This window comes from Leptodactylus fuscus, chromosome 5 (genome assembly GCF_031893055.1).
Source record: "Leptodactylus fuscus isolate aLepFus1 chromosome 5, aLepFus1.hap2, whole genome shotgun sequence".
Taxonomy (NCBI): Eukaryota; Metazoa; Chordata; class Amphibia; order Anura; family Leptodactylidae; genus Leptodactylus; species Leptodactylus fuscus.
Genome location: NC_134269.1, coordinates 7,089,123 through 7,113,003, shown reverse-complemented (window position 1 = coordinate 7,113,003; position 23,881 = coordinate 7,089,123). Strand labels below are relative to the sequence as shown.

The 23,881-nt window shown below is 44.9% G+C and overlaps 1 protein-coding gene and 1 long non-coding RNA gene across 2 annotated transcripts in view; one reads left to right on the top strand and one right to left on the bottom strand.

Moving 5' to 3' along the window:
* The window catches only part of LOC142202338 (uncharacterized), a 150,650-nt gene that overhangs the window by 26,408 nt on the left and 100,361 nt on the right, over positions 1–23,881 (bottom strand). The window lies entirely within an intron of this gene.
* Positions 15,833–16,783, top strand: LOC142202443 (olfactory receptor 5AK3-like). Its single transcript, XM_075272547.1, has one exon. The coding sequence runs from the start codon at positions 15,833–15,835 to the stop codon at positions 16,781–16,783; it is 951 nt and encodes a 316-aa protein (XP_075128648.1).

The following is a 23,881-nucleotide window of genomic DNA, read 5'->3' as shown; positions in this document are numbered from 1 at the left end:
TACTATTAACCGATCTCCAGTTTCAGAGCTAGTACTCTTGAAAGCAACTTAACAAGATAAAATGATTTGTAAATAACAAGCCCAAAAGGAAAATATTCACCTATCCCCAAATAGTGACCACACAAAGACACAAATAAAACATTTAGCGTATCCCTTTAAGTTATTACAAAATCAGGAAGGGGTTGTCCGAACCTGTTCAGCATTTGATTTGTGGGTGTCCGAAATCTGGACCCAACATGCAGTAGCTTAACTGGCAGCCTCCAGGTGCCATAATCTGCCGCAATGGAGATTATGAGTGCAGTCAGTATAACTCTATACTGTACCACTCTGGTGGATCCAGGGAACTATATCTGGAACTATATCCAGACTATACGAGCTCCTGCTCCACTAGACGTTTTTGGCGCTTGGGGTGCTGGAACAGTTATTGTAAGTGGAGTCTGGATGTCAGAGCTCCACAGATCACATAGCAAAGACCTGGATTGGTCATCAGTGTGGAAAATCCATTTGGGGTTAAATAATAGAGTATACATTATAAAATGTCTCTAGCGAACAACTAGACATCCACCTACAAATCCTTAACCAATGGAAGCAAAATACATATAACCCAACCTGAAGTCATAAATGTATGAAGAATTCTAATCTGGACAATTGTGTGCTTGTGATGGAAACAATTTCAGTTTGCCCCAATGCATAATGATACGGTTGGTGTGGCCCCTGGATCAACACTGTAGGGATTGTAGGGTTATAGGTTGGACTTGATGGACTAATGTCTTCATCCAACCTCATCTACCATGTAACTATATAACTATATATGAAAGAGAATTTCGTGAAATAATTATTAACCCATTAATAATGAAAAATGAATCACCAGTTAATCAACCATTAGGAGAAAAAGAGGAATCTTCTGAAGACCAGTGACATTGGTCCTTATGGCCACATATCACCCTTTCATGAAACAATCAAAAACATGTATTAAGTCACTATTCGTTGGTATTTGTATGTATCAAGTGTATTATATGTTTTCTACATACATGAATTATATATATATATATATATATATATATATATATATATATATATATATATGTATACACATATTTCTTTCCTGTAATGTATATGATACATGTATACACATATATGTATACATATATGTGTATACATGTATCATATGCATTACAGGAAAGAAATGGAAAAAATAATATATTGTAGGTAGGTGGGTTTATTGGCTAACCGGAACAAAATACGTTTTCAAGCTTTCAGAGCACAGAGGCTCCTTCTTCAGGCTCATGGCTACCTAACAAGGGCATTTTATCTACAATAGTTTTGCCTTTTTGGATCCAAACTATCTAACACTGCATTATTTTTATGTATAATAGTCTGAAGTCTCAGAACAAAGGCCTGGATACAATTGTGGTTACAATGAGACACCAGTGTAGACTTGGCACATCTTTGGTACATCGTTGCCTTAATCTGGGTTATCTTTGGAGCATCTCGTGACATCTAATTTGGTCTACAACTTGATAGACGTGAGGGACGTGACTTAGATAGGCCAAAAATGAACCAAAACTGTGTTGTAAAATGTTGGCTCATAGTAAGCCAACTACAAGGTGGTACAAACTTAGACTAGATGGCCTAAGAATATGCCAAAGGCATCATCTAACTATTAATAAACCTGGACCAATATTTTTTAACGTGTCATTGGTTATGGACCCCAGAAGATTTGTTTCGTCCAGTGTTCGGACAAAGTAAACCCCTGGTTCGGTTCAGCCTCAACTTGTTTGGATAGAACCAGAAGGGAAATTATTCTACTCTTGGATCTCTTTAGGGATGGTGACAAAAATAAAATAAAACATTGGGTTACCTGTTATAGGCCTTCCCACGGCATTTGGCGCTCTGTGTCTCCTTCTTTACGGCAACTGGGACTCATCTATGGCATCATGCACCCAGGGTTCACCATAGATCTTAGATTTGGCCCCAGCGATGACATGGATATTATGAGCATCATGACCTTGGCACATGACAGCACAGAAGAGTGTCCGATACTGCAAGACACACACTGCCCGAGGCTCAAGGAGGCAGAAAAGAGGCAACAGCAGCTAGAAGGGTATAAAGATTTTGTGTATGGTGTGCGGGGCAGCCCACATGATGCCTACCAGCTCCTATTATGTTTGAACAGCCTTGGGGTGTCAGCCCACAACATAGGGGTTCCTCCAAATTTAAGTAAATGGCTATTTACATTCTAATTGAATATATTTTACTTGCTTGATTGTTCTACTTATTATGTTTTATTTTATTAAAATTACTTAATTTACTGAAGTCTGGTTTTTTCTCCATACTGACATGGACATTCCTTATCAGCTCATTTGGTATATAGAATTGGCAGCAACACCCAAATTATCCCAAATATATCATTATCTTTTATTTATTAATATCAGATATTAGATCAGATCTTGTGGCAAGTATACAAACCCCTTATAGTCTATGGGGCCCGTGTGTTTTTTTTTTTTTTTTTTTTTTTTTTGAATCAAGCTTTATTTGGTTTTTCAAATACATTTGTAAAAGAACATTTCAGATAATGTCATAACGTATCATATGCAAGGTAACGAAAACCACAGTGAAAGCAATTGTACATAGGAACATGCCACAGTATTATCAGACAGCGGCTAGTATGCAACAAAAAGACTCACTGAAGCAAACCCAACGTAAGAAAAACAAAAACGTTAATAAACAGTAGCATAAGTAATGCAAGTCAACATAGCCAAAAAATTATCAGTTAGGATCTTACGCAAACAGTTGAGCAGTAGAAACTCTAATATGAAATAGGTGAAGGACAACTAAGCCAAGTTGAGAAAGAGGGAACAGAGAAGAAAAAGGAGTAGCCAAGTGAGCTTAAAGTAAGAGGGCAGTCTGAAAGAGGAAAGTCAAAGAGCGAAAATGAAGAAAGGAGAGCTACTAGAGGGAGGTAAAGTTGATGCGCTTAGTGTGGTTGTAGGGAGGAGGCGAAAGAAGAGAAGAAAGAGAGGATGAGAAAAAGGATTAGAAAGGAAATAAGAGGAGGAGGAAAGAAAGAAGAGAGAGCTCACATAGGAGAGATCAGGTACAGTAAGTCCGGATTTTCCATCAAGCACAGACTCAATGTTTATAAAGAAACCAGGGGGTCCAAGTCTTCACAAAGCGGTCCCTCGTACGTGCGGACTAACACATCAGTTCGTCAAACCGCGCCACTTGATTAACTCTATCAACCCACAGCGAGACAGGGGGAGCTTCTGGGTTCATCCAATATAGAGGAATGAGCGATTTTGCTATAGAGATCAAATGTGTAACTAGCCTGTCCTTGTTGGGCCTGTAATCTCCCGAGGGAAGAAAAAGAAAAATAGTATCAGGAGTGAGCTGAAAATACGGGTAGCTCACAGCTCTGATCACCTCCTGTATCTGCTTCCAGTAATCTTGAATAGCTAGACAGCTCCACCATATGTGAAGATAGGTACCCCTGTCGGATCCGCATCTCCAGCAGACGTTAGCGTCATGTAAACCCCTCCGATGTAGCCAGACAGGGGTCCTATACCATCTAGAAACCAGTTTGTAGTTATTCTCTTGTAATCTAATGCAAGGGGAAAATCCGTGTGAATGTGAGAGAACAGAGTCCGCCTCTTCATCCGAAAGGGAGAGGTTCAGTTCTTTCTCCCATTCCAAGATAAATGAGGGCTTATAAAACCGAGGAGGGTCTACAAAACGGGAGAGGCAGTGGGAGATTTTCCGTAGCATTTTCGTCTCAGAAGTAAGCAGTTTTTCAAATTCCGTCAGAGTTGACCGTAGTGAGAATTGTTTTTGCAATCTCTGAAAAGCGCCACTAAGATGTTGTTTATGGAGGAAGGTGAAATGTCCACTTGGTACTAGGGCGCAGAGTTCCTCTGTCGGAATTATTCCATCTGTCGTAACAACATCTCTAAGGAGGAGGCCGCGTAGCTTGTTCCATAAATCGCCATAAGCATGATGCGGCATTCCAAGCAAGTGAGGAAGCAAGTTAAGCGGGAGGACAGGGGAGGGGGCTGGAAGTACTGCATCCATGAGAGTTGTCCAAGAAGGTGAAGTATCCGGGAATAACGGACACGCAGAAGTTTTCTTTGAGCCAGCGGAGCGAGGGAACCATAGCAATACTGCCAGCGGAACCTCTATGCTCTTCTGCAGCAGGAGAGAAGGGATCTTTGACGTGAGAGGAAACGCTAGATCTGACCACCAGCTTAAACGAATTGCGGTATGATATTTTTGCGGATCCGGTAAGCCAATACCACCCTGACTCTTTCGTTTGGTCAATTGCTGCCAAGAAATTCTAAGTGTCCTGTGTCTCCATATGAATCCCGTGAAGAGACGTCTTACAGAACGAAAAAACGCTGTGGGCAATGCAATTGGGAGCATCGCCAGTCTGTATAGAAGTTTTGGAAACAGGTAAATTTTCACCAGGTTCTTCCTGCCGAACCAGGAGAGAGGTAAGTTCTCGTAGCCAGTCAAGGATCGTTTCAACTCCTCAATAAGGGGAGGGAAATTAGCCGCATACAGGTCTTCCAACAGTGGAGTCAGATAAACTCCCAGATATTTGAGCGGTTTATTTGTCCACTGAAAAGGGGTAGCGGATTTCAAGGCCGAGACCTTGTCAGGAGTAAGTGTTATATTCAGTACTTCTGATTTCATAAAGTTAGCTTTGTATCCAGATAGTGCCCCGTAGGATTGTATTATGTCCATAAGGGCTGGCAACACTTCCGTGGGATTTGAGACGACAAACAATACGTCGTCGGCATATGCCGTGGATTGGAAAAACTGGCCATCCACCTCCACACCCGAAACCGAACTGTCTTGACGTACCGCCTGTAGAAGCGACTCTAATACAAGGACAAAGAGCGAGGGCGAGAGTGGACACCCTTGGCGTGTGCCGTTAGAGATGGGGAAACTATCCGTAAGTGTTCCATTCACCTTTAATTTTGCAGTTGGCTGTGCATATAGCGACAGGATGGCCTGGACAAACTGGCCTGGAACAGCGAATCTATGAAGCGACTCCGACATAAAGTCCCATGCCACTCTGTCAAAGGCCTTCTCAGCATCCACACTGAGAAGGACCAACGGGAATCTACGCTTGTGCGCCAGGTGTATCAGCGGCAAAAGTTTCGCAGTGTTGTGCCTCCCCTCTCTTCCAAGCACAAACCCAGATTGCTCCTCCTGCACCAAGTGAGGGATCAATGGTTGAATACGCCTGGCTAAGACCTTGGCCCATAATTTAACATCTTGGTTAATAAGCGAGATGGGACGGTAGTTACCGCAGCAGGCAGGGTCCCTACCTTCCTTGGGTATTAGCACGATAAAAGCCTCTTGCGATTGCTTCGGTAAGGGAGTCCCCGCCATAAGTGAATTGCAGAGAAGCGATAATTGGGGCAATAGGATCTTTGCAAATTTCTTATAATACAGCAGCGGGAGTCCATCTGGGCCCGGGCTTTTTCCAGTGGGAACGCTTTTCAAAGCATCTTCCACCTCCTCAGTTGAGACTGGTAGCAAAAGAGTATCCGCAGCGTTCTTTGAGAGTGAGGGTAGAGAAAGAGTATCGAGGAAGTACCGGATCCGCTGAGTTCTATCAGGTTCAGTAGCAGAGGCAGATTTCAGGTCATATAACGATCTGTAAAACCTAAAAAATTCAGAGGCTATTGCCGCAGTGCTATCAAGTGTCTTCCCGGTACTATCTTTAATGGAAGATATGAAGGTCTTAGCCTTCTCTTTTTGAATAAGGCGGGTCATCATTTTCCCCCCCTTGTCTCCGTGCGCATATAGGAGTTTTCTGAATTGCATATGTTGTTTCGCTGCTCTAACATTCAAAAGATCCAGCAGTTTGCTTCTCAAGAGAGAGAGTTCGGCAAGATGTGTGACCACTAAGGACCGTTTATGCAGGCGTTCCAAAAGAGAGATCTTACAAAGTAGCGTGTCCAGTTCTTTCTGACGCCGTTTTTTGACTTTTGAGGCTAAGGCTATAAGGGCCCCTCTCATGTACGCTTTGTGCGTTTCCCACACAATTGGGTAGCTTACCTCTGGTGTAGCATTTAATTCAAAGAAGTCTTTTAGATGAGTAGATAATGTTTCGACATCATCCTCGGAATCGAGTAGTGTCTCATTCAAACGCCACGTCCAATCGGGTTTAGGAATCTGCCCAAGACGGAATGTGACATGCACTGGTGCATGATCCGAGACAGTCAGGGAACCTATTGAAGATTTCAGAGCATATGGAAGTAAACGGTCAGAGGCCAGAATGTAGTCCAGTCTGTGGTAAGTATTGTTAGGAGTGGAGTAAAACGAAAAATCCTTCACAGTGGGATGCTGCAAGCGCCATACATCCAGTAGACGAAGTTCTTGTAAAGATATTAGCAGCTTCCGTATCGCTCTTTGCGAAGTTTGCTGGCGAGCAGTAGAGGACGAGTCCAGTGAATGGTTAAACGTTAAGTTCAAATCTCCCCCCAGGACAATCAAGCCTTCAGCAAACGTCTGGAGCTTTTGCAGGGCGGCCAGTATCCATGCCACCTGGCCGCTATTGGGTGCATATAAGTTGGCAAACGTGTACCGTTCAGAAGCGATAGTCCCTTTAAGCAGCAGGAGACGACCCTCAGAGTCCATATAGTGTCCTGAACAGATAAATGGAACGTCTCGGTGTATCAATGTCGATACTCCCTTGGAAGCAGAAGTCGGGTGCGGATTGTGAAAACTTTGTGCATACTGTGCTTTGGGGAAAATAGGGATATTGGATCCCTTAAAGTGTGTTTCTTGTAGAAATATCAGACCAGCCTTCGCCCGTCTGAGGAATAGCAGGAGATGACGTCTCTTCTGTGGGGAATTCAGTCCCTTGACATTGTAGGAAATACAATTGAGTTCAGCCATCCTCAGTCAAGAGCAGAAGAGAGGATAAAGAAAGAAAGAAGAACGGAAGCCAGGTAAAAGGAGGAACTGCACGCGAGGTAAGTAGAGGGTAAGAAAGAATCAGAAACAAGAATTAAAGAAGGAAAGAGTAAGGTGAAAAAGACAAGAGAGGGGGAAAGTGGGTATATCAAGAACTCAAGGGAGTCCCTACAGAAATACCACCAAAGGGGAAGAAAGAAAGGGTGGTGATGTACCTTCACCTGTCAATAAAACTATCCTATAATCTCTTCACCGCTCACTAGTTTCAAGGGAAAGATCCCTAAACAACTGTAGGGCAATGAACTGGGATAATGAGGTAAAATTCCTGATCGGAACGGAAATGCTGACCGCCTATATGCGGGGTAGAAATAAGAACCCAAGGTCAATAAGAAAACAGAACGAAACTAAGCTCGTGTAAGAGCGTAATGCGTCACTCTAACCTAACTAAAAAGCAAGCAGAGCAAGATGAAGGCGGATCCCGCCCGACTACTATAAGTAGTACCACGCAGTTTAGAAAGCCAACTTTCAGGCGACTACAAATAAGATGCATCTGAGAGCCTCATGACACTTCAGAGATTGTCTAATCTCGTTCTAAAACACTATTGTCAGCCAGGTAAATGAGAAAGCCAAAGAGAGAAAGGGGACTAGGGATGTGGGAAGTGTGGTAGCATGAGGTAAAATGCCAGAGAGAAGAGAAAGGAGGGGAGAGAGAAAAGAGGGAGAGGGAGGGTGGATCAATAAAGTGTAGAGGGAAAAAGGGAGGAGGAAGGTAGAGGGAATAGATAGAGGGGGAGAGAAAAAGTGGGGAGAGAGAGAAAAGAAAAAGATGAATAAAGAGAATGAAGAGAAAGTGGCAGTGAATGGAGGAGAAAGATATGAAATTAAAAAGGGGAGGACGGAGGGGAAGAGAAAAGAAGAAGAAGAGAATAGGGGGGAGGGGGAAGGACAAAGAAGGGCTCTAGAACTGAGAAGTGCATGATCTCGGGCCCGTGTGTTTTCACTGCACACCGCTTACAAATGTGCTCAGTAGTCTCTTCAGGGGTCCCTATATGGACTCCCCAAACGGATTACCAACGCAGATGTTGTTCTCGTCCAGAGGATTAGGCCTGATTCACATCTACGTTATCCTATCCACATGAAATATTCAGAGCACTTTTATCTCCACTTTTTTCTTGAGGAATTCCAGCGGAAACCACAACCCATTATAGTCTATGGCAGGTGTCTCAAATTTATTTTCACTGGGGGCCACTTCAGCCTCATGACGGGCCAAGATTATTTTAGACATGCATAAAAGTAACCTCTAAGTTAAGCGAGCTAATAAGGAGTCGTTACATTTATACATTACTGTTGTTATAATCAGCCCTTTGAGGACAACCAAGAACATAAGAACATATTGTTAAAACCTAAGACATTGGCCTGTTGCTTACTATCCTCATCCATTGATCATTTTCTGAATATAACAAAAACTAAGCAAAATACAAGTACAACAAATCAATTGTATAGAACATTATGTTTTATGCTTACCTACTTTTCAAGGGAATGGGAGCGCGGTTGTAGTTCCAGGTGTCACCGCTACAGCGTACAGATATGTACTCAGTGTGTGGCGCTCCATACATTGTAGCAGAGGTACCTGGAGCTTCAACCCCATCCCATTCACTTAAATAGGAGCAGGGCACTATCGGCAGCCACATGAGCTGATCAACATAGGGTTCAGTTTTGAGACTGTCACCTGACTTATCTTCTCTTATGGAAAGGTCATAAGCATCAAATATCTTCAGAACTAACCAACTCCTTTAACAGTGAACTGCAATGGGACAAGATCACACAAATGCAGCCTATTAACCTTAGTTCTGACCACATGTGAATTTACAGCCTGGCCTAGAAGGGCCCAGATATGGAGAACACAGCTACAGAATGTCCTGTTGCTCAGGCAGGCACCAGGAGGAGGAGTTTTGTCCCATGTGTCATGTGCCAGCATTCTGCTGTAATTAGTTGCAGGGACCTTTCCCTGCTCAACCTCAGTCAGTGAATAACAAGGGTCAGGGGATAGTCATACACATCAGGGAGAGTGTCTGCCTACATAGGCAGTACGGAAACTTACAAGTCATTCCCGCTCTGCTAGGGATTCTGGGTAAAAAATATGCAAATCTATTCTCCAGGATGTAATTAGGAGAACAGTGCCTCTGTATGCCACTCTCTAGAGGGCAGCATCCTTAACATCATGCATGACTCAGTTAATAAGCCTTCTATCATAATGCGGATTTAATTGCCAAATTAGTATCTCTATTCCGAAAGCAACAGATTCCCAGCTATGGACAGCGCTGTTTCAGTCTTTTGGGCCATCCTCAGCATAGCGCAGGGATACTGATTTGGCAGTGTGAGAGACTATAGACCAGGGTCAGGGGATAATCATACACGTTAGGGAAAGTGTGTGCCTACATAGGCAGTACAGAGACTTACAAGTCATTCCTGCTCCGCTAGAGTTTCTGGGTAAAAAATATGCAAATCTATTCTCCAGGATGTAATTAGGAGAACAGTGCCTCTGTATGCTGCCCTGTAGATTTTTTACCCAGAATCCCTAGCAGAGCAGGAATGACTTGTAAGTCTCCGTACTGCCAATGTAGGCACACACTATCCCTAATGTGTATGATTTTCCCCTGACCCTGGTCTATAGTCTCTCACTTTGCCCATTCAGTATCCCTGCGCTATGCTGAGGAGGTCAAAAAGACTGAAACAGCGCTGTCCATAGCTGGGAATCTGTTGCTTTCGGAATAGAAATACTAATTTGGCAATTAAATCCGCATTATGATAGCAGGCTTATTAACTGAGTCATGCATGATGTTAAGGAGGCTGCCCCTAGAGGGCGGTGTACAGCGTGCACTGTTCTCCTTATTACATCCTGGGGAATAGATTAGCGAATAACAAGTGAGGCTGAGCAGGAAAAGTAAGCGCTGTGAAATCTGGCGATGTGCTCAGCGCTACACATCCTGGACTGGTTACTCAATTGGTTAATATGTCTTCCTAAGCCAGAAGCAGCCAAGTGAGGAACCAGTGTAGGATGTAAAGTCCTGAGCAGCTGATGTAGATGTAAATCTTATGACCTACCGTTAATGGGCCTCCACCTTCTCACTGGGCCCGGGGCCATCACCCCTCTGCCGAACACTCCCCTTCGCACTAGCTATGCCTCTGGCAGCAGCCAATGAGTGTAAAAGCTCAGTGGCTGCTACTTAGTTACCTGGTTCTGAGCTGCAGTCATCATTTTGGCTTGGCTAAAAAACAAGTGCCGGGTTGGATAACACAAGGCGGCGGGCCAGATTAGACCTACGGGCCTTATCTTTGACATCCATGCTTTAAGAAAACGGTTGAAAAAAGTTCTGAATTGTTTGACTGCTAAGCAGCTGCTCAATTGTATAGCAAAACTATACAATCATGGTGATAAGAAAAGCAAATTGATGTCAGGGATGATCAAGAGAGATAAAGCTAAGTCCCATATAGAGAAAATTTGAATGCGTGATGGATCACTGGTTAGCAATACCCCCAAGATTGCTGATTTTCAGGATTTTTACTCCAATTTATATAATTTGGGTACTGGTGCATCTTCCCCTGAATTCCCTTTCCCTCCAAAAACTTACTACCTCTGATGCTGACCCTTTATTGGCATCGGTAACAGTTCCCAAACTATCAAGAGTCCTTAACAGCCTCACAATAGGTAAAAGTCTGGGGCCTGATGGCTTTCACCTGATCTATTATAAAATATTTCAATCCACCATTTTACCCCATTTGGCCAACATGTGTAATTCTCTGTTATAGAGCCATGAGTTGCCTAAACAGACCCAAGAGGCGTATTTTACATTGATCACAAAGGAAGGTAAAGACCCCACTACAGACCCATGTCCCTACTTAATTTGGATCTTAAAATATGGGCCAAGCTACTAGCTTTGAGATGACAAAATTTAGTCCCCAATCTGGTTCATGAGGAGAAAACCTGGTTCGTGAAGGGCAAGCAAGGCTCCGATAAAACAGCTAGATTGTTACCTGTTATTATTCATAATAATAATAATAATAATAATAATAATAATAATAATAATAATAATATTACATTTTATTTATATAGCGCCAACATATTCCGCAGCGCTGTACAATTTGTAGGGTTCAAATACAGTCAGATACATAACAAAGAAAGTCATTTCACACAATGGGACTGAGGGCCCTGCTCACAAGAGCTTACAATCTATAAGGTAGAGGGGGTGAAACAAGAGGTAGCAGGGGCGGCATTGCTTATGCAGAGGTCAGACACTTGTGTAATAGAGGTGACTGTCATTGCATAAACGTAAGACTTTATGAGCCGTCACCAGTCGTGTCCTGTAACATGTGGATGGAGCTTGGACAGATAAAGTTATCCTGAGATGACATCATATCATGTGGTGAAGTGTGGGAGCAGGGACAGAGGAGGGTTAAGGGTTTACGTTAGAAATTGTGATAGGCTTGTCTGATAAGATGCGTCTTTAGTTTGCGTTTGAAACTGTAGAAATTGGGAGTTAATCTTATTGTCCGGGGTAGAGCATTCCAGAGAAGTGGTGCAGCTCGGGAGAAGTCTTGTATACGAGCGGGGGAGGTTCTGATAATAGAGGATGTAAGTGTTAGGTCATTGAGTGAGCGGAGAACACGGGTTGGGCGGTAGACAGAGATGAGGGAAGAAATGTATGGAGGTGCGGCATTATGGAGAGCCTTGTGGGGGAGGGGGAGAACTTTATATTTTATTCTATAATGAATTGGCAGCCAATGTAGTGACCGGCACAGACCAGAGGCCTCGCTGTAGTGACCGGCACAGACCAGAGACATCGCTGTAGTGACCGGCACAGACCAGAGGCCTCGCTGTAGTGACCGGCACAGACCGGAGACATCGCTGTAGTGACCGGCACAGACCAGAGACATCGCTGTAGTGACCGGCACAGACCGGAGACATCGCTGTAGTGACCGGCACAGACCAGAGGCCTCGCTGTAGTGACCGGCACAGACCGGAGGCCTCGCTGTAGTGACCGGCACAGACCGGAGGCCTCTCTGTAGTGACCGGCACAGACCAGAGGCATCGCTGTAGCGTCTAGCCTGATAGATGAGCCTGGCCGCTGCATTCAGAATAGATTGTAGAGGGGAGAGTTTAGTGAGGGGAAGACCGATTAGTAAGGAGTTACAGTAGTCAAGGCGAGAATGAATCAGAGAGACAATAAGTGTCTTTAATGTATCTCTGGTGAGGAAAGGGTATATTCTGGAGATGTTTTTCAGGTGGAGGTGACATGAGCATGCGAATGATTGGATATGGAGGGTGAAGGAAAGGTCTGAGTCAAACATAACCCCGAGGCAGCGGGCATGCTGCCTAGGAGTTATAGTAAGGCCTGAGACTGCAATGGATATATCAGGGACAGATCTATTAGATGGTGGAAACAGTAGTAGTTCAGTCTTAAAGATATTTAGTTTCAGATAGAGTGAGGATATGATATTTGAGACAGCAGAGAGACAGTTGCTGGTGTTCTGTATGAGTGCAGGGGTGATGTCACGGGAAGATGTGTATAATTGGGTGTCATCAGCATAAAGATGGTACCTGAAGCCAAATCTGGCAATGGTTTGTCCAAAGGGGGCTGTGTAGAGAGAAAAGAGCAAGAGGCCTAGGACCGAGCCCTGAGGAACCCCAACAGCAAGAAAAAGAGGGGAGGAAACAGAGCCCGCAAATGATACACTGAAAGTGCGGTCTGAGAGATAAGAGGAGAACCAGGAGAGCGCAGTGTCATTGAGGGCAACTGAGTGGAGCATAGTGAGGAGGAGTTGATGGTCAACAGTGTCAAAAGCTGCAGAGAGGTCCAGAAGAATAAGAAGAGAGAAGTCACCATTGGATTTAGCCATTAGGAGATCATTGGAGACTTTTGTGAGAGCCGTTTCAGTAGAGTACAGAGCGCAGAAACCAGATTGTAAGGGGTCAAGCAGAGAGATAGCGGATGAAACGAGAATAGACCAGGTGTTCCAAGAGTTTAGAGATGAAGGGGAGGTTAGAGACGGGTCGATAGTTAGCAGCACAGGATGGGTCCAGGGAGGGTTTTTTCAGTAGCGGGGTTATAACAGCATGCTTGAAGGAGGATGGGAAGATTCCAGAAGAGAGACAGAGGTTAAATATTTTAGTAAGGTAAGTAGTGACAGCAGGCGACAGAGACTGGAGAAGATGTGAGGGGAAGGGGTCACTGCTGCAGGTTGTAGGGCGAGATGAAGAAAGTAGTTGGGAGACTTCCTCTTCTGTAACAGGTTCAAAAGATGAAGAAAGAATGGACAATCTGAAGTGTGGTTGGTGAGGGGATTATTGCTATGGTAGGTGGTGGGATCAATGCCACCTGGGGCTTGGGCAGTGATTTCCTGACGGATCTTATCAATTTTATCATGGAAATAAGTGGCAAGGTCATCGGCACTAAGGTCTGTGAATGGCGTCTGCACCTTGGGTGTGAGTAAGGAGTGAAAAGTTTCAAAAAGCCTTTTAGGGTTGCTGGAGAGAGAAGAGATGAGGGCAGTGAAATAGTCTTGTTTGGCGAGGTAAAGGGCAGAACTATATGTTTTAAGCGTAAATTTGAAATGGAGGAAATCTGCAGATTTTCTCCAGAGACGTTCGGCACACCTAGAGCACCGCTGAAAAAATTGTGTCTGTGGCGTGTGCCAGGGTTGCTGCCTCCTATGTGGGACTTTACGAGTGGAGGGGGGAGCCACCTCATCCAATGCATTTTTAAGGGTTTCATTATAGTGATTGGTGGCCAGATTGGGACAGGATTGCCTTAGCTAGACACTCTAGGTGTTGCTGGGAGTGGATGCCGAGAAGGCTTTGACTTGGTCGATTGGTCCTACATGAGGGCGACCCTGTCAGCATTTGGCATTTTCCTTCATTTCAGTCATATTCTCCTTCTACTTCCAACCACAAGCACGCCTGATGGTCAATGGTACCCTCTTTCAACCTTTTCTGATAATGAATGGCACCAGACAGGGATGCCCACTCCCCCCCATGTTATTCATCCTCAAACTGGAGACCTTGCTTCAGGCGGTCTTTCAACACCTGGATATATGAAATTTTAGTGTAAGCTCCCACACGCTGCAGTCTGCCACATATGTAGACAATGTTTTGATACTGATTTAGAATCCAGGCGTAGGTTTGCCAGCACTTCAGTTCTTGTTGGCACAGTATGGGGCGTTGTCAAATTATAGGGTCAATGAGTCCAAGTCCGAGCTTATAAAAATAACAGTTCCACCTGACTTAGCTACAGATACAAGGAGAACCTTATAAAAGCTCATTCAGACAGTATTTGTGGCTCCCCTCCAAATGCTTACTACCTAGGTGTGACTTTGAACCCTTTATTACTATACTTGCGAGCTTTGGTTTGGCCATGGCCAGATACTTTCACCCACCTCCTCATTGCTTTTACCCGCAGACCTTCTTCCCATGGTCAAGACTCCTTCAACTCACCTGTAGCAATACTTTTTGTCCAAATTCGATAGCCCAACTTAACTTAAAATTCCCTGACACCACGTTCACGTTCCTTCACCACAAACACTTCAATAAGATAAATGCAGCAGTTCAGGCCATAGGTTCCATGAGTAGGCCACTCACAGAGTTTGAGAAACTCTTCTTACGTAAGATCCCTTTGCCAAGTAAAATTGGGTATTGTCAAAGACTCTTGGACTCTTCTACCGACTGATTGCACCCCGCTATACATACACTCTTGGGAAAAAAAGAACTCAATATATTGCTGTCGCCTGAGGACTTGAAATTTGTCCTCGGACCTTCACATGGTTTCTCCACATGCATTAGTATGCAGGAATCCCACTACAAGATTTTATCTAGATGGTACAAAATGCCCGATTGGTTATACACTCATGGTTTAGCTTCCTCAGGTTTGTGTTGGCGGTGTCACAAGTTTATTGGGGCTATGTCTCATATTTGGTGTTCATGTGAGATAGTCACACCATTTTGGAATCAGGTCCAGGCTTATCTGCAACCTTTGCTCAGGGACGAGGCCGACCTCTCCCCAGAGTGAGACATAAGATGTGCCATTCCAAATTTAACTTTGTCACCCAACTCATCGAGGCTGCTAAGGCCATTATCCCTTTGTTCTGGCTGCAATCCATTGCATCTCCCATCCAGGTCTGGATAGACAAAGCTAACCAAATCATGAGATTTGAAGAATTGATTAGTTGGTCCAGCAGAATGCATGACAGAATTCTAAAAAAAATATGGTCGCCACAAAATGAAATGTTTCTGTGTACCCCTCCTTACCCACGCCTCAGTGAGTCCTGAGGTTTGAGTCACTTACATGGGTCTTAACTGATGGGATACTACAATGGGCTCAAACCCTCCCTGGCCATTCTGCTCATTGTCTACCCTCCATTCTCACTCCCACCTTCCTCCCCCAGTCCTCCAGGAAGGAAAGAAAGACACATCTGTATTATTTATTGTTCATTCTTTAAGTCATTTACTATATAATATAGAACAATGGACTATAACAAGCCTCACACAGTGCACAGCCAATCAATTAGTGTAAAATTCCAGCCTAATTTGTTTCCTTCAATCACTTGACTGTGATCATTATTTCCGGATCCTTTGGGGATTTTCCTTGTTTACCTGTCATTATAAAAACTTCAACATCTGTGAGCTTCACCATTTACATAGAGGATGCCCCGACGCCTGTATATCTCTCATCTCGGCGGATAATTCCCTAATCCTCTTGTGAGCATCTCCTAAGGGTAACAATTAGTAAGTAGAATATACCGTGCAATCTAATATATTTCCATGTGATGCATTTCAGGGCATTTTAGATACATTTCTGTTTAAGTATTTCCAATTTTTAGAAGAAACCATTCTTGGATCTTCAAGATATTAATGATGTGCGAGGAGAACCAGACACAAGTCACTCAGATACGTCTTCTTGGATTCCGAGGTCTACACAAATACAAACCTCTTCTATTCATCGTGTTCCTCTTGACTTACATATTTATACTGGCCGGAAACCTTCTCATCATCCTATTAGTGACCACTATTGACCACCTGAAGGCCCCAATGTTCTTCTTTCTGAAACATTTATCCACCGCTGATGTCTTACTCACCACCACCATTGTCCCCGTGATGTTGGACATAATATTTGTTGAGGAGGGTGTTTTACCCTTTTGGGGCTGTATGATACAGTTGTATGTCTTTGGTATATTTGGATTTGTGCAATGTTACATTATTGCCGTCATGTCCTATGATCGATATTTGGCCATTTGCCATCCATTACGTTATTCTTCATTGATGGCTCCAGATGTTTGCCTCCAGCTTGTTGTTGGGTCGTGGCTTTTAATCAGCGTGTTAATATCTAGTGAGTTCATTGTTCTTATCCAATTTAACTTCTGTGGCTTGGATTCCATTGACCACTTCTTCTGTGACTCTGGACCTGTAATGGAATTGTCCACTTCAGATATTTCCATTCTGATGCTGCTAGACTTTGTCATTTCCATCTTCATGATTTTTTTCCCATTTGCTTTTATCATTTTGACCTACCTTTGTATTTTCTTCACCATCCTTAAAATTTCCTCAGCTTATGGTAAAAGTAAAGCCTTCTCCACTTGTAGCTCCCACCTGACCACTGTATGTGCATATTATGGAACCCTGATGACAGTATACATGGGCTCAACCGATGAGGGCTCAGCCAATATAAACAAGTACAGATCCCTGTTGTACATAGTAGTGACCCCATTGATGAATCCCATTATCTACAGCCTGAGGAACAACGAGATGAAGAGAGCTATGCAGAAACTGATCAGTCGGGTCTGTAAAAATGGATGGAAAATATGAAATATGTCACTTAAAGGTATTATAATACATGTATATCTAACTGCATTACGTTTCACTGAGTATCACTTTGCCAGCTATAATAAGTCATTTATTTAATGCCACCTATCCTATATCTATGTGCAACCTCCTAGTGTTGGCAATTACTAGAGATTACCAAAAACCTGGCTCAACCTAAATTGTCCAGACATTTTTCTATTTGTATGACCTAAAATGGACACAATAAAATGTAATTCACATATAAAATGCAGAATGTAAGGAGGATCACATGGTCTCAATGACATAGATGGGCTTATGGCTATACCTGATGACTCTCAGCCAATAAAAAGTGGTAAATGGAAAGGTTACAGGGCCGATGTCACATACAGAATACTTAGAATATTAGCTACTGCGGGAAGGAAAAAAGCCATAGGAGACAGACAGGTTATCATTAGAGATGAGCGAACAGTAAAATATTTGATATTCGTTATTTGTTCCGAATAGCCCCTCAATATTGGACTATTCTAACAAATATGGAACCCCATTATAGTCTATGGGAGAAAATGCTTTGTTTCAGGGGATCCCACCATTCGACTCAGGAGGGTCACCAAGTCCACTATGACACCTCAGCAAATGATGCCAACACCTCTGGAATGACACTGGGACAGCGGGGGAAGCATGTCTGGGGGCATCTAACACACCAAAGACCCTCTATTACCCCAACATCACAGCCTAACAACTACACACTATACACACTCAAAAAAACCTCTATCAAAGTGGGAAAATACCTGGAAACCTTCTTTACTCCACAAATGGATGGACACAAACCCCAATTTAAGCTCAACAACATTAACAAGCACCCCTTTAAATCACATTGCCCATGACAACCACAGATGGAATAGGCAATGAGAAATCCATCAGTCCCCACCCTGAATTGTCATTGTGTGTGTGTGTGTGTGTGTGTGTGTGTGTGATGTGGTAAGACCTTCCAAAATTCACTTTTATGGCCCTTAACGTGAGCCCTTCCAAACAGTTACAGGCCCTTAAGCTGAGCTCCCAGCAGAGATTGAGGCCCTTCAGGTGACTTCAGCCTCTACCTGCAGAGTTTTACGCCTTTTAACTTAGTTCAGCCTTGTATCAGCAGAGATTTGTTGGCCCTTTGGGTGAGTAGAGCCTTTAAACAACAGAGATTTCGTTTTTTGGCCCTTAGAGTGAGTAGTGCCTTTAAACAGCAGTGTTTTTGGCTCTTGGCATGAGAAGAGCCTTGCACCAGCATTGTTTTTGGCCCTTAGAGTGAGTAGAGCCTTGCAGCAGCAGTGCTTTTGGACCTTGGCATGAGTAGAGCCTTGCAGCAGCAGTGCTTTTGGACCTTGGTGTGACTAGAGCCATGCAGCAGCAGTTTTTCATTTTTTGGCCCTTGGGGTGACTAGAGCCTTGTAGCAGCATTGCTTTTTTTTTGGTCCTTGGGGTGACCCCTAAAAAATTAGATTTCAGGCCCTTGGGGGAGCCCTAAAACATTAATTTTCAGGCCCTTGGGGGAGCCCTAAAACATTAATTTTCAGGCCCTTGGGGGAGCCCTAAAACATTAATTTGCAGGCCCTTGTGGGGTGAGCCCTAAAACATTGTTTTGCACACCCCTGTGGGGGGTATGCATGAAGAAATTTTTTTTAATTAAAAAAAATAAAATAAATTATTACTACATTCAGTAATATGGGCTGGGGTTGTAGGAGGAGGAGGAGGATGATGAGGAGGAAGAGTAAATTGGTTGCTGACTGAATCTCTCCAGTACCTGGGCTATGGAGTGGAAACCCAGCTGGATATCCACTTTTTCGCTCATGTCCCCTGCTGGTGCTGGCAGCCTCTCTCCAGTACCTGGACTCTGGAGTGTATATACAGCTGGGTATTGACGTCCACGTCCTCACCCACGTACCCTGTTGCTGACGAGAGGCACTGCTGGCAGCCTCTCTCCAGTACATGGACTGTGGAGTGGATACCCAGCTGGATATCCATGTCCACGTCCCCTGCTGCTAGCAACTAGGGGAACTGCTGGCAGCCTCTCTTCAGTACCTGGACTCTGGAGTGGATACCCAGTTGGATATCCAAGTCCATGTGCTCACCCACATACCCTGGTGCTGGTGAGGGGAACTGCTGGCAGCCCCCCTCCAGTACCTGGACTCTGGAGTGTATATACAGCTGAGTATCCACTTCCACGTACTCTACCACGTACCCTGGTGCTGGCGAGGGGCACTGCTGGCAGCCTCTCTCCAATACATGGACTGTGGAGTGGATACCCAGTTGTATATCCACGTCCAAGGGATTACCCACCTACCCTGGTGCTGGCGAGGACCACTGCTGGCAGCCCCTCTCCAGTACGTGGATTCTGGAGCTGATACCCAGCTGGGTATCCACATCCACTGCTGCTACCGTGCATGATTGGCTAGCTAACTAGCTATTATTGAACTCTGAAAATAGCTGTTATTGACATTCCTGCCTAACCAAAGCACAACTAATCGCACTGACAGTCTGACGCCACACTCTCTCTATCACTCCAACACAAGAATGAGACGAAGATGGCCGACACTATTCTTATGAATTGGGAGGTCACATGTTTTCGGCAGCCAATGGGTTTTTTTCAAATTTTTTCACTGCCTCCGTTGTCATAGTTCCTGTCCCACTGGCCCTGCACAGTTATTGGTGCAAAAAACGTGTCAGGGAAGGTGGGAGGGGATATGAATTTTTACTGCGTATGCGGCTTTGTATTCAATTGTGAACAAATACATTGAACGCCATGATATTCGATCGAACGGCAATCGCTCATCTCTAGTTATCTTCACTGTATGATCTAAACAATTGCTTCTATTGCTACTAGGAAAACAAAACCAATAGTACAGTTTATAGAATTATAGCAGAGGACTAGTGGAGCACAGTATATAGAATTATAGGAGAGGACTAGTGGAGCACAGTATATATAATTATAGGAGGAGGACTAGTGGAGCACAGTGTATAGAATTATAGAAGGGGACTAGTGGAGCACAGTATATAGAATTATAGGAGAGGACTAGTGGAACACAGTATATAGAATTATAGGAGGAGGACTAGTGGAGCACAGTATATAGAATTATAGGAGGAGGACTAGTGGAGCACAGTATATAGAATTATAGGAGGAGGACTAGTGGGGCACAGTATATAGAATTATAGGAGGAGGACTAGTGGGGCACAGTATATAGAATTATAGGAGAGGACTAGTGGAGCACAGTATATAGAATTATAGGAGGAGGACTAGTGGGGCACAGTATATAGAATTATAGCAGAGGACTAGTGGAGCACAGTATATATAATTATAGGAGGAGGACTAGTGGAGCACAGTGTATAGAATTATAGAAGGGGACTAGTGGAGCACAGTATATAGAATTATAGGAGAGGACTAGTGGAACACAGTATATAGAATTATAGGAGGAGAACTAGTGGAGCACAGTATATAGAATTATAGGAGGAGGACTAGTGGGGCACAGTATATAGAATTATAGGAGGAGGACTAGTGGGGCACAGTATATAGAATTATAGGAGAGGACTAGTGGAGCACAGTATATAGAATTATAGGAGGAGGACTAGTGGAGCACAGTATATAGAATTATAGGAGGAGGACTAGTGGAGCACAGTATATAGAATTATAGGAGGAGGACTAGTGGGGCACAGTATATAGAATTATAGGAGGAGGACTAGTGGGGCACAGTATATAGAATTATAGGAGAGGACTAGTGGAGCACAGTATATAGAATTATAGCAGAGGACTAGTGGAGCAAAGTATATAGAATTATAGGAGAGGACTAGTGGAGCTCAGTATATAGAATTATAGGAGAGGACTAGTGGAGAACAGTATATAGAATTATAGGAGGACTAGTGGAGCACAGTATATAGAATTATAGGAGAGGACTAGTGGAGCACAGTATATATAATTATAGGAGGAGGACTAGTGGAGCACAGTATATAGAATTATAGGAGGAGGACTAATGGAGCACAGTATATAGAATTATAGGAGAGGACTAGTGGAGCACAGTATATATAATTATAGGAGGAGGACTAGTGGAGCACAGTATATAGAATTATAGGAGAGGACTACTGGAGCACAGTATATAGAATTATAGGAGAGGACTAGTGGAGCACAGTATATAGAATTATAGGAGAGGACTAGTGGAGCATAGTATATAGAATTATAGGAGGAGGACTAGTGGAGCACAGTATATAGAATTATAGGAGAGGACTAGTGGAGCACAGTATATAGAATTATAGGAGGAGGACTAGTGGAGCACAGTATATAGAATTATAGGAGAGGACTAGTGGAGCACAGTATGTAGAATTATAGGAGGAGGACTAGTGGAGCACAGTATATAGAATTATAGGAGGAGGACTAGTGGAGCACAGTATATAGAATTATAGGAGAGGACTAGTGGAGCACAGTATATAGAATTATAGGAGGATGACTAGTGGAGCACAGTATATAGAATTATAGGAGAGGACTAGTGGAGCACAGTATGTAGAATTATAGGAGGAGGACTAGTGGAGCACAGTATATAGAATTATTGGAGGAGGACTATTGGAGCACAGTTACAGGACTAGTGGAGCACAGTGTATAGAATTATAGGAGAGGACTAGTGGAGCACAGTATATAGAATTATAGGAGAGGACTAGTGGAGCACAGTATATAAAATTATAGGAGAGGACTAGTGGAGCACAGTATATAGAATAATAGGAGGATGACTAGTGGAGCACAGTATGTAGAATTATAGGAGGAGGACTAGTGAAGCACGGTATATCAGGGGCGGATCCAGGGCCGGGCGAGCCGGGCAACCTAATAAAATGGTCCGGGTCAGCCTCGGCATAGTCAGGCAAGTGCCAGGGCCCACAGAGCCTCTGGGGGCCCCCTGGCACTTGCCTGTCACGATTTCAGCTCATCGGCGTCCGTCCGCCGATGAGCTGGAATACATACGCGATGCAGGAGCTGTGAGATCAGCTCCTGCTTTAAAGCTCCGGCCCGGCTTGCGTGTGTAGGCGTGATGACGTCATCACATCACGCTTACACACGCAAGCCGGGCCGGAGCTAAGAGGGAGCTGAGGTCACAGCTCCTGCATCGCGTATGTGACTGGAGAGAGGAGCGTCGGGGGAACGATGGAAGGTGAGTGATAGAAGGTGAGTGTTTGTTTTGTATTAAATATTAAGGTGGGACATAATGAAGGGGGCCCATGAAACTGGGGGGCAAATGAAGGGGAGGGGGGAACAGCATGACACTGGGGCAGATGGAGGGGGGAGAACGGCATGACACTGGGGCAGATGGAGGGGGAGAACGGCATGACACTGGGGCAGATGGAGGGGGGAGAACGGCATGACACTGGGGCAGATGGAGCGGGGGGACAGCATGACACTGGGGCAGATGGAGGGGGGGGAGAACAGCATGACACTGGGGCAGATGGAGGGGGGGAGAACGGCATGACACTGGGGCAGATGGAGGGGGGAGAACGGCATGACACTGGGGCAGATGGAGGGGGGAGAACGGCATGACGCTGGGACAGATGGAGGGGGGAGAACGGCATGACGCTGGGGCAGATGGAGGGGGGGACAGCATGACACTGGGGCAGATGGAGGGGGAGAACAGCATGACACTGGGGCAGATGAAGGGGGGAGAACGGCATGACACTGGGGCAGATGGAGGGGGGGGGGCAGCATGACACTGGGGCAGATGGAGGGGGAGAACAGCATGACACTGGGGCAGATGAAGGGGGGAGAACGGCATGACACTGGGGCAGATGGAGGGGGGGGGGCAGCATGACACTGGGGCAGATGGAGGGGGAGAACGGCATGACACTGGGGCAGATGGAGGGGGAGAACAGCATGACACTGGGGCAGATGGAGGGGGGAGAACGGCATGACACTGGGGCAGATGGAGGGGGGACAGCATGACACTGGAGCAGATGGAGAGGGGGAGAACGGCATGACACTGGGGCAGATGGAGGGGGAGAACAGCATGACACTGGGGCAGATGAAGGGGGGAGAACGGCATGACACTGGGGCAGATGGAGGGGGAGAACAGCATGACACTGGAGCAGATGAAAGGGGGAGAACGGCATGACACTGTGGCAAATGAAGGGGGGGGAGAACGGCATGACACTGAGGCAAATGAAGGGGGGGAGAACGGCATGACACTGAGGCAGATGAAGGGGGAGAATAGCATGACACTGGGGTGGATGGAGGGGGAGAATAGCATGACACTGGGGTGGATGGGGGGGAGAACAGCATGACACTGGGGCAGATGAAGGGGCGAGAACGGCATGACACTGGGGCAAATGAAGGGGGAGAGAACGGCATGACACTGGGGCAAATGAAGGGGGGGAGAACGGCATGAGGCAGATGAGGCAGATGAAGGGGGGAGAATGGCATGACACTGGGGCAGATGAAGGGGGGGAGAATGGCATGACATTGGGGCAGATGAAGGGGGGAGAACGGCATGACACTTGGGACAGAGATAGAGGGGGGACATGAAACTAGGGGTAGATGAAGGGTGTATATGAAAATGGGGAGAGATGGAGGGAGGACATATAATTTACGGGTGGCTGTAGGAGGATTATACTGTGTGGAATTACATGAAAAAATGAATGAGAATGGGCGGAGTCAACATAAAAGTGGGCGGGGCCTAATTTGCTGCGGCGTGCTGCGCGTAGGGCTCCGCCAAAGTCAATTGCACAGGGCCCCGCAAACCCTGGATCCGCCACTGCAGTATATAGAATTATAGGAGGAGGACTAGTGGAGCACAGTATATAGAATTATAGGAGGAGGACTAGTGGAGCACAATATATAGAATTATAGGAGGAGGACCAGTGGAGCACAGTATATAGAATTATAGGAGAGGACTAGTGGAGCACAGTATATAGAATTATAGGAGGATGACTAGTGGAGCACAGTATATAGAATTATAGGAGAGGACTAGTGGAGCACAGTATATAGAATTATAGGAGGAGGACTAGTGGAGCACAGTATATAGAATTATAGGAGGAGGACTAGTGGAGCACAGTATATAGAATTATAGGAGAGGACTAGTGGAGCACAGTATATAGAATTATAGGAGGAGG

What these genes read in the sequence shown, in the direction of transcription:
- LOC142202443 (XM_075272547.1), top strand. Translation starts at nt 15,833, where the DNA reads ATGATGTGCGAGGAGAACCAGACACAAGTCACTCAGATACGTCTTCTT.